Source organism: Tachysurus fulvidraco, chromosome 23 (assembly GCF_022655615.1).
Source record: "Tachysurus fulvidraco isolate hzauxx_2018 chromosome 23, HZAU_PFXX_2.0, whole genome shotgun sequence".
Classification (NCBI taxonomy): domain Eukaryota; kingdom Metazoa; phylum Chordata; class Actinopteri; order Siluriformes; family Bagridae; genus Tachysurus; species Tachysurus fulvidraco.
In genome coordinates, this window is record NC_062540.1 from 17,459,299 (window position 1) to 17,471,399 (window position 12,101).

Genomic DNA, 12,101 nt, shown 5'->3' on the forward strand with positions numbered 1-12,101 from the left:
CCGAGCTCACTGCTGAGGAGTGATAGTGCACTCAGCCCTGCGGGTTGCCATATCACAATTAATTTCTCCAACCATGCAGATCGTTTAACGTTCCCAATTCGCTTTAAACTATGGCAAATAGTTACTCGGTTACAAACTTTCTGAATCTAAACAGCATAATGTACGCCAGACGAAATTTTAGTTTGATTTAGTTTTTTGTCCAATCTGGCAACCCAGTGGCTGCTCATTTTACCACATAAGGGCGGCACGCCTGCCTCGAGGGGAGGAGGGCGACTCTCTTCGCTCTGCATTCCCATTGGTCTCCATCTCTGTTGATTGGCACGCGACTGTCCGGCCCCTTTCAGGAGGCCCTGGTTATTGGCGTTTTAACCGGTGTCGGTCGCTGCCTCTCGATGTCTGCGCGCGCGTACTGACAGATCAAACGTGAACGCTTTGTAAACTACAGCTCAGCTTCATTTGGCTCGTGCTTCTGTTTGATGTCTGTTCTTGAAGGTGAAAAAATCACGACCCGGATTGATCTCAGCAGAAGTGGATGCGCTTTGTATTTGTTTTGTTTTTTAAAGCATGGCCGAGAAGCGGCGGTCTCCGTGCACCATGAGCCTGAAGGCGCACGCGTTTTCGGTGGAGGCGCTGATCGGTGCGGAGAAACGCAGAAAACTCGACGATGAGGATAGTGAGAGTTGTTTTGGGGAAGTAAACGAGGTCTCAAGCCTGACTGGGAGCGCGTACGGCGGCGGACGCAACTGTGACACCGACTGTGACGCGTCCCGTAAGTTTCTGCAGTAAAACTTGAGTTTTGGCATTTTGGAAACAAAAGACACTTCGAGGATAAATAAAAATAACACGGAATATTCCACTTTAAATAAATTATTTTTGTTAAAAAAAGATAAAATGCGTGTTATTTAGACATTATTAGTTATTAAAGTTTAGTGTTTTGATTCTCTAGACGCAGATGAAACCCCAGGCCTCGGGATCATTGTTCTGAGATTAGATTTCAGAGATTATACAAGCAAATCATTATATGCTGTAATTCGTGATGTAAGAGAATCTTAGGATGTTTCGCTGTTAATTTAGTCTAGAACAGTTTCTCACAAAAGTTTCTTTATATAAAATAACCAAAGACAAGCAAACTAGAAAGATACGGGAGAAATGTTAGTGTGTTGAAAATGTGCAGTTGTTTTATATTTCGTCATTTCTTTGTAGTTCGTTCTGCTTTTCATGGCCATAAAAATCTTAGAAATAAAAAATAAGGACATGACTATAAAACACATGTATTAATTATTCTTGTTAAGGTATTATTATTATTATTATTATTATTATTATTATTATTATTATTATTATTATTATTATTATTATTATTCAGGTAATTGATTTAGAAAATAAAAAGTTTTTGCAATTTTATATTACAAAGACACAAGACATTATTATAATACTATACAGCTAGCATAGAATTGGTGAAGATGGATGATATGACAAGCTCATGTGTGTTTACAAGCTCACCCTCACACACAACCTCACAAATTAGCTGAAAAAAAAAGGAAAACAGGAAAGTAAATAACTATAAGTAAGTAAGAAAAGAACCACAAATCGAGCCCGAAGTATACCGTATATTAGCCTGTGGTTTTGTCCTGTAAAAAAAATCTAAAATATATTGTAAAAGTAAATCTAAAATATATTGTTATGCCTGTTTTTTTTTTTCTTTTTTTAGTAGGGTATTAATAGCAATTTAATGAAATATTTTCTCTGGTTCATTTACATCAATACTTTAATGACTAGCTCAAAGGAGTATGACTAAATTGTGTTAATAAAACAATGAAAATGCCCATAAAATAATTAAATAAAGTGAAGGAAAAAATCAAAACAGTAAATCAATTAAGTGATGCGATGACGTCATTATTATTATTATTATTATTATTATTATTATTATTATTATTATTATTATTATTATTATTATTATTATACATTTGGTGACGCAGGGAAGTTGGGCCCAAGAGGCAATAATAATAATAATAATAATAATAATAATAATAATAATAATAATGATGATGATGATGATGATGATGATGATGATGATCATAATGATAATAATAATAATGATGATGATATGATGATGATGATGATGATGATGATGATGATGATGATGATGATAATAATAATAATAATAATAATAATAATAATAATAATAATAATAATAATAAAGCCTGTGTGTGTTAGCGGAGTGTGAGGATGTTGGCTCGGACAGTCCTCGGCCTGCCTCGCGGAGCTCTCAAGTGCACGCGTCACCGCCGCCGACAAGCGCACGAGCCGCAGAGGAGGTGCGCGTTGAGCTGCAGGGCTCGGATCTGTGGAAACGCTTCCACGACATCGGCACGGAAATGATCATCACCAAGGCAGGCAGGTGGGTGAACCACACAGCTAACGAACACACCATCATAAAACGCTGTCACCTAGCAAATGGCTAGACGCGCGTACAACGTGTTCTTTCACGCAAAATAAAATAAATCCATGCGTCACATTTGGCATGTCGTTTAGTGATGTCAGATTTGAATCCTTTTCTGCTCGTTTACTAAAAAATTATCCTGTACTGTACTCTAATAGCAATAATATGGGAAAATATATATTATTTAAAACAAAGTCTCACCTGATGTTTGTGAAATCTAACATGATTTATTCATCATAAATCACAGTAATGTTGTATTCCAGACGAATGTTCCCTGCAATGCGAGTGAAAATGACAGGACTGGACCCTCATCAGCAGTATTACATCGCAATGGACATCATACCTGTGGACAATAAACGTTACAGGTAAAAAACAAACTTGTTAATTAATTATTATATTATATTCTATCCCTGAACAAAGCTAAATAATAATACATGATGAAATACTGACATGTGATGCAAGTACAGTTATTTTGGATCAAACACATGGTTTACTGGTCTGTACAAATGGTGCTTCAGTAACATTGGTATGACTCTGACTGCCCTTTTGGGCTGCCCTTTTGGGTGTGTAACCTTTAGGATCTGAAGGTCAGGTGACAAATGCAGCCCAAACAAATGCACACAACTCCTCAAATGTTGACCGGAGGTCTGTTTTCTGTGAGGGACCGAGTCTAACTGGTGGATTTCTTTAATGTTTTAAAGATACGTGTACCACAGCTCCAAGTGGATGGTAGCAGGAAATGCAGATTCACCCGTCCCACCACGTGTGTACATCCACCCGGACTCTCCCGCTTCCGGCGAGACCTGGATGCGACAGGTCATTAGCTTCGACAAACTCAAACTGACCAATAACGAGCTGGACGACCAGGGCCATGTAAGCAAGTTGTTACTAATCTACATTTTTATATTGTTTGTGCAGCACTTCAATGTTACTTGGATGTAAATAATTGAATCAGAATCTGCAAATGGAAAAGGTGCCATAAAAAGGCCTCCTTTTATTTTTGCTGTACAGACAAAGCGATACCTATTTGAAACAACTCTGATCTTAATGAGGTTAAATGTTATAATTAGAGCAGCCCACTCTTTTTATATACCTGTTAAAGACACATGCTAGCGATTGTCGCCCGGTGTGCATTTTGTTTTGCTGAATTATTTTAAAGGCCTAAACATGTTGTAATGTGGAAGGTTGTAAACAAACTCAATTGAAAGCATTCCTGCGGCGAGCTGGTTGAAGGCCTGCTCCGGCTTTGAAAATGTGAGCACGTGTGTTTTTATTGAAGTAGAAAACTGCTTCGGTAATTCCTCCGTTTCCCCCACTCTAAACATGGATGCGCGGGATAATGTTTTCCAGATCATTCTACACTCCATGCACAAGTACCAGCCGCGCGTCCACGTCATCCGTAAAGAGTGCGGCGACGAGCTCTCGCCCGTTAAGGCCGTGCCGACCGGTGATGGCGTGAAGGCCTTCTCCTTTCCCGAAACGGTGTTCACCACTGTCACAGCCTACCAGAACCAACAGGTATCTAACACCAAACTCATTACCAGTGTCTCCCAGTAGAACTTCAGCCTGATTGCCTGCCATGGGACGCTTTATTACGGCATTGTTAGTTTTGTATATGGTAACATTTAGAGCGATTCGTTCAATTCTCATTGCAGTAGTTTTATTATAAGACCAAAGATCAAAGACGTCTGGGATCTGTCAGCAATACAAACAATATAAAACACCCCATAAAGAACAACCTAGCCATAAATAGTAAGGTATTTTAGGCATTTATTTAGCATTGCTTATGGAGTTCCTTTTGTTCACCGGTGAGGGTGTTTTTTTGTTGTTCTTTTTTTGCTACATAAGATTTCGATTTGGATTGTAGGCTTCAGCATTTTCATTTTTCATTATCCTGATGATCTATACTGATCTATAAATCTGTGAAATTTTCCTATGTTGCCTTTGTGGGCTTGAGCATCTTATCATTTTTGTTTTGTTTAGTTTTTTTAGTTTTTGTTGGTAAATGTTATGTTTTGTTGGTAAATCTTGTGTGTCCTTCAGTATCTTAGGACAATTTGTTGAGTTAAAATTTTTTGCTTTTTTGAGTCATTTGGTAAAAATTTTGTCCAACACCCACACACACACACACACACACACACACACATACACACACCCACACATGCTGCGAGCCCTCTCACACCTACAGCTTTTGTAGCATTTGCAAACATGACTTATAAAAAAAAAAAACTCCCCCACAATGCATTATGGGACACAGGTCACTTGCAGTGGGTCAGAGGACTCGGCATAACAGTCTGTGGGTCAGTTAGGAAGTGTTTGAGTCATTCTGTGTGTGTGTGTGTGTGTGTGTGTGTGTGTGTGTGTGTGTGTGTGTGTGTGTGTGTGTGTGTGTGTGTGTGTGTGTGTTTTCAGATTACAAGGCTGAAAATAGACAGAAACCCATTTGCAAAAGGATTCAGAGACTCTGGAAGAAACAGGTAAAGAAACTTCGATCCTTTCATTTTATAAAGAGAACTCTGAGTAGATTGAATAACACATTGTCTTATTATTATTATTATTATTATTATTATTATTATTATTATTATTATTATTATTATTATAGTTGTTGTTATTACATCGTAAGTAATGTGTTATTACAGACATTATTGCATTTTATGAGGAAACAGCTCCACAAAAATAGAGTTTTGGAGTATTTTTAAGAGACACGTTTTAAAAGCAGTCTTTGTTGCTTGTGTTCTCTGCGTTCTGACGTCAGTGTGAAGTTATTTGAGACCCAGCAGGCTGCATTACTGGATTATCTGATAATTATTTTTGCCGTACCGGACAGACGAACAACATTCCGCCGAGGTCCATACAAAATAAATAGAAAACCCGAAATAAAAAAAGCGTCACAATAAATCCCATTATTTCTCCCAACAAAAAAGAAAATAAACCTAAATGCAAAAAATGAAAAATAGAAAAGAAAAAAAAAGAAAATCTCAGAGACAATAAAAATAATCTCAGTACTCACATAAAAGCAGGAAAATAAATAAACGCATAAACAGGAAATGGAGGTTGGCCAGTAATAAGGTGGTTGTGGTGCTGGCATGGAGTCTCAGCGGGGGGAGTTTTACTCTGCTCATTAGTTTTAAACGAGAACGTTTTTAACACCCTGCTGAATAACACCAGACCATGTGCACCACCCCCTCTCCTCTCCTCTCCTCTCCTCTCCTCTCCTCTCCTCTCCTCTCCTCTCCTCTCCTCTCCACTCCTCTCCTCTCCACTCCTCTCTCTTCTTCCTCCCTACATCCGTTCCTCGTCCTCTCTCCTTGACAGCCTCCTGTTGCATGATTAGAAGAGAAATTAAGGAGCTCGCTAAACAAACCGAGCTGCCGAGAACCTCGGGCGGCACGTCTGATAAAACCCTGGGGTCGAAACAAGTCGAGACATCTTGTGCGAGTTATCGCCTGAGTGGCACTGAGGTAGCGTAACGGCCATGCTAACGAGGAGCGCCGAGAGCCGTCATTACCTCTACCCTCTCTCCATCTCTTTCTCTCTCCTCATAAAGCTTTAACTGTGGCTTCCTGCACTCTATGTCTGATCCTCTACCGTGTGAAAATAATTACAGCCATGCAGAAATACCTGCTGACACACACACACACACACACACACACACACACACACACACACACACACACACACACACACACACACAAACACACACTTTATGTTCTTCATTACCTGAATACAGCCAAAAGCATGGTGATAAGAAAAGGGGCCCGGAGTAAGATGGCTGCCAGGGTTGGACGCTCAGTAATGGCAGCCAGCGACTATTCTTGGAACTGTTGTACAGATCTGTTTCTTTAATATTGTAATTTTATGTTTGCCGACAGTTATGTTATACAGCGTGATTTATGGCTTTTTATTTGTCAAATACACAGTTATATACAATATAAAACTTGCACTGGAATGAAAGCAATAATATAAGATTACGGTTGCATTAAACAGTGTTAAGCATTAATAATTAATTTATTATTTATTATTATTTTGGTCTCCTTCAAAATTGTGCCTCACATTAAATAATAATCGACAACGGGGTGATGGGACACGGCCCAGTGCTGATTATTTTCCCTTATCAACACTTCATAACATCTGCTGTTCCTCTTACACCAAAGCAATTTGCCAATTCTTGTAAATAAATTTTTCATTTATTATTCATGAACAGTTTGCGTCAAAGGCAAACGTTTGTAGTCATAATTAATACTGTGTGTTCCTGTTAACAAAACAAAAAAAACCCACACCCACTGCTTGTCATGTTCCCGAGCAACCAGAAAAGCATGAACTTATCTCTCTAAAAGACTGCCAGCCATCACAAGTCACATCAACCATTTTTCTTTGTTAAATAACAAGAAAAATATGTTCGTTATTTTCCGTAGCTGATGTTGAAGACTTGTTGCCATAGAAACCGTAACCAATTACAAAGAAATCGTTCAAACTATCAGGTTGTGCGACTGTCAGAATTCAACAGCACGGTAGTTTACTTAATTGCGTGGGTATTATTAAATCTGTGTATCTAATCCGAGTTTAAAGATGACTCTCTGTACAATGCCATCTAAGTGCTGTAACTTTGCAGGATGGGTCTGGAGGCTCTGGTGGAGTCGTACGCTTTCTGGAGGCCTTCACTTAGAACGCTGACATTTGAAGATATACCAGGAATGACCAAGCAAGGTGAGTGATTATTGAGGATATACCAGGAGTGAACAAATCACATGAGTGATTATTTTACTGTGATATATATATATATATATATATATATATATATATATATATATATATAGATAGATAGATAGATAGATAGATAGATAGATAGATAGATAGATAGATAGATAGATAGAAATGCACCCATAAATACCTTTATGTGTATGTGCATTCATGCATGTATGTGTGTGTGTGGGTGTGCATTTGTGTGTGTGTGTGCATTTGTGTGTGTTTACTGTGTGTGTGTGTGTGTGTGTGTGTGTGTGTGTGTGTGTGTGTGTGTGTGTGTGTGTGTATTTGTGCATGTGTGTTTGTGTGTGTATGATTGTGTGTGCGTTTATTTGTGTTTGTGCATTTGTGTGTGTGTGTGTGTGTGTGTGTGTGTGTGTGTGTGTGTGTGTGTGTGTGTGTGTGTGTGCATGTTTGTGCGTGTGTGTGTATTTGTGTGTGTGCGTTTATTTGTGTTTGTGCATTTGTGTGTGTGTGTGTGTGTGTGTGTGTGTGTGTGTGTGTGTGTGTGTGTGTGTGTGTGTGTGTGTGTGTGTGTGTGCATGTGTGTGTGCGTGCATGTGTGTGTGTGCATGTGTGTGTGCGTGCATGTGTGTGTGTTTTGAGCAGAGTGGAAATATGTCATAATATATAATCTTCTTTTATCCCATTTATGATCATATAAAAGATCATTTCTACTCACTGCACATAAACAAGGCATGAATCCACAATCCTATCAAAATAAACCATTTAATAACAAACAGTAATGCAGAGTTGCTCTCTCGCAGCAGAACCTATTCTTCTGGATTGGATTCTGTAGCAGCTCTGAATTATTCAGTAGCTGCATATAATGTAAATAAATTGGCAAGGTTGCTTGTGCAGATGCATTGCCAGTGATTTAGTGGTTAAGATCATAATATAAGGTTCCTAAGAATTTGTTTGTTGTGTGGATTTGACAGAACAACAGCTGCTTTGTTTATGATGGATCTAAACTGGTGCACGGGTGGTGCACATTTAAAATGATGTAGTCATGGTGAGTGTGGCTAGGAGCTTTGTAAATAGTTTTTGATCATGTGATCTTCCATCTCCGGTCACGTACGGTATAAAGCCAGAACTATTCAACATAAACCGCAGGACAATTCAGCACTTTTTTAAACAATTCTGAGCGAATTTTAATGTAAACACGTTATTTAAAAGATCTACTCGTTCTGCTACTGTCATTTGATCGTTACTGTTCAATCTGAGGTGTAATGTATGTGTGTGTATGTGTGTGTTATGTAGGTGCAACAGGCTCTCATGGAGTGGTTGGGTCTTCAGCACACACACACTTACTCTCTACATCACCATGCTCCTCCCCAGCATTTCACCTGGCCACAGGGGCGGGGTCTGTGTGTGACTACTCAGCCTGCAGTCGAAGCAGCCATCCTCTTCACCGATTCGCCACGCCCCTCACTGCAGACTCGTACAGCCGATTGGCCAGCCCTGCAGCCGACGCCTTTTCCTCCACCAGAAACCCTGCTTATGTGGGCGGCTCAGACGGAGAAACGTTTTCCTGCACACAGACTGGCCTTCCAATCCAAATCCCTGGTATGCCTGGTCACGCCCCCCAGCTCCAGTATTTCATGCCCAGCCCTGCTCACAATGCCTTCTCCACCAATCAGAGCGCACCAAGTTCGTACAATGGCTTTCGTCTCCATAGTCCATACGGCCTTTATGGATACAACTTTTCCACCTCACCACGACTGGCTGCTAGTCCAGAAAAGATGGCTGCCACACAGAGCTCGGTCCTGGGCTCATCCCCAAGCGGTACTTTGACAGACAGGCACGTTCTGTCCCCTGTGGATGGTCTGCACATGCTCAGTGGGAGTCAGCAATCTCTCTTTGATTCACGGACATTAGGGCTGACAAGTTCCACCTCTCAGGTCACTGCCCACATGGCTTGATCTGTGAACTTCGACCTCCCCACCATGAAATGGACACAGACAGGTGGCCAGAACAATCTGGAGGTCTCTAAGTGCTCTTTTTATTGGACAGCTCTATGCGATTGTTGACTAAGGTAAGGAATGACGTCCCATGTGGTACTAAGGACAGTATTTTATGGATCGAGAAAGCCAAAGGATGAGAGTGTCTACTGTTTCTAGCATTATCTGGAGACTACACTGAGAACTTCAAATAAGTGAGTGTTCAAATCTCCTACTGGCTTCTGCATCCAGTAAAAAACTCACACACTGACAGCCATGAGATTTAAATGGACTTTAAATGGTTCAAGTGTGGGTGTCTATCTATGAAACAATTCTGCTGTCAAATAGGCCAGAGCTGAACACAGGCAGAACAAGACTGGACACCACATCTGCCTTTATATCTGACTTTATAAGTTTGGAGAGCATTTCTGTCTCTCTTTACAGCACACAAACATACACACACTTTTCAGACATACTGTAGCCTCCCAGAACTAGATGCCAAAATTTGCCTTCTCCGTACTTTTAGTACAGCGAACAGTGCCTATTTATCCTAGCGAGTTTCCGAGAGAGACTCATGGTATGAGCTGACCCAGAATCCGAATTAGCTCCTTCCGAACTGAGCAGCTGGGAGCCTGCGAGACCAGAAAAAGGAGGCGACCAGCGTCACAGCATAACCGGGCTGTTAGTTAGGAAACAAATAAAACGAGCAGTCCCACTGGAACCGAGCTTTGAGCTTTGGCTGCCAGTGGCTTTGGTACTTTTTTGGTATTAACAGAGCTTGCAAGCAGGAAATCAGCAGTAGTCTGTATGGGGTTTAGAGTCGGATGCCCAGATTTAGCGACTCCACTGCTTATGGCCTGAATGACTTCCAGCTAGCATCATAGTTTATGGGGCTTAAGCTGAAATTGGAAAGGTAAAGCAACAGTGAGCAAAAAAAAAAAACTTTGGCCCTTTTTTATTAAAGCTGCAATGTGGAAATTTGATCTGTACTTCTCTACTGAGACGATTTAGAAATATAGGCCATAGCAGTGTTTAGCACTCATACACTTAGAAATGCACACTCTGGCAACCTCCACCAGGCTTCTTAGGTTAGCCTGGGTCAGTTTTTAGTACCAGTAAACTGGAGCTGAAAAGTTAAAGCTTCAGTTATTCAAACACAGTTTATTTTTTTCCTCTAACAGACATACTGTATTAGCTTTAATATGTCTGATTTTTTAAAAGGGATTCTATATAAATAATGAAAAGATTCATATTAATGTATCGGACAATTTCACTCATGCACTTACGGCAATCTTTTTTTTTTATTTTTTATCTTTGATGTTTAAGTGACACTTTGGACAATTTTTGGCCAGGGAATTACAAACAAATCTTATTGAGCCAAATAAAATATATGCAAATTGTACAACATATTACGTGTGTGTGCGTGTGTGTGCCATCACTGTCCGACAAGGTCATGACATACAGTATGTGTAAATAAAACACAATCCCAATGAAGAAAATCTCTATAGAATTTAAATGTTTTTATCAGATATTAAGTTATTTTTTACCATCATCAGTGCGTATTGTTGGCATCGTTATTGCCTGTTTCACATGTTCTCACCTTGTTTACCATTATATGGATCGGCAGACTGAATTGTCCATAGGTGTGAATTAGTGTGTGAATATGTATGTGTGTGTGTGTGTGTGTGTGTGTGTGTGTGTGTGTGTGTGTGTGTGTGTGTGTGTGTGTGTGTGTGTGTAATACACTACATCCAGAGTGAATTCCCAACTCACACATAACGTCCGCTCGCATCTGACCAGGATAAAGTTCTTCTTGAAGGTGGATGAGTCTATAAATGAATAATAAAGCATTATATTAATCACTCCATCTTTAGCTGAACCTTTTTTTTAAGTTTGTTGCAAGCTACAATTCTAAGAATTGAAATAAGACCAAAAAGTAAAAAAATAAATAAAATAAAATAGAGGTAGTAATAAATGTCAGTTATTGTGAATGATGAATAGGTATAAATAAGCATGTAAATATTTATATAGCTAGAACTACAGTATATATGTATAAATACGTTATTGCATAGTAATCAAACAGGGATTTGTATATAATGAGAGGGTATTAAAATGTAATGGAATGACGGTGATACAGTGATAAAGCAGACACCACAAGTGTATACATACTATTGGGACTCGATTTAAGAGTCTTATGAAACCTCTGGTTTCTCCAAGTGTTTGACTTCTGAGAGTTATACAACAGTGCGTCACACTAAAACTAAATGAAGTAGTAGAGTTTTATAGACTGATGTTGTTCCTATTCCCTGTCCTCTTGAACCAGTATTGATGTATGCGTTGATGGAGCTCTAGTCAAAGCTCTGGTGTAAGCTGCTCTGGATAAGACTGTTTGCCAAATGCGATAAATGCAAATGTGAGTAATATAGCAGACATCGACCTAAAAGTCCTAGAAGTGTTTCATAAGGCAAATGTTTAGCACACATTGCTGTTTGTGGGGATGTGGTAATCTAGCGGTGAAGGTAATTGGAAAGTTGCGGGTTTGAATCCCAGGTCCGTCAGTGCTGGGATCATGTGGAAGGACCTTAGCCCATCAATTGCACAGGTGTATAAAATGAGGTTGAAAGCAGAGCAAACCAAATAAAATGTATTGATGCTTGTCAATAAGTCTTGAAAGGTAGGGTTAGCAGGTATCATTGATTTAAGTAAAGAAAACATCCAGTGGCATGTTCTTATAGAAAAATAAACAACAACAGAATGGTGTGATGTGAGCCAATGAAAAGCATTTTGATTCAGTACTTAATCATTTTTCTATTACAGCATGTCCCGAAGTGATTTATTCCACTTATTCCACCCCATAGCAGTTTGCCAAGGTTTACAATTTACATTCATTTCCATTTATTTATTTGTTTAATGCTGGAACATAATTTCCTGTTATTACTCATGTCATAAGTCATACAAGTTTTTTCTTCACTGGA

General features: G+C 39.4%; 1 protein-coding gene across 1 annotated transcript; it reads left to right on the forward strand.

Annotated features, from left to right (window-relative positions):
* Positions 1-304: 304 nt before the first annotated feature.
* On the forward strand, positions 305-10,946 carry tbx18 (T-box transcription factor 18). The gene is made up of 8 exons (XM_027171372.2): positions 305-769; positions 2,215-2,398; positions 2,704-2,805; positions 3,142-3,313; positions 3,791-3,958; positions 4,853-4,917; positions 7,053-7,147; positions 8,447-10,946. The coding sequence occupies exons 1-8, from the start codon at positions 565-567 to the stop codon at positions 9,106-9,108; spliced, it is 1,653 nt and encodes a 550-aa protein (XP_027027173.1). The 5' UTR covers positions 305-564; the 3' UTR covers positions 9,109-10,946.
* Positions 10,947-12,101: the final 1,155 nt, after the last annotated feature.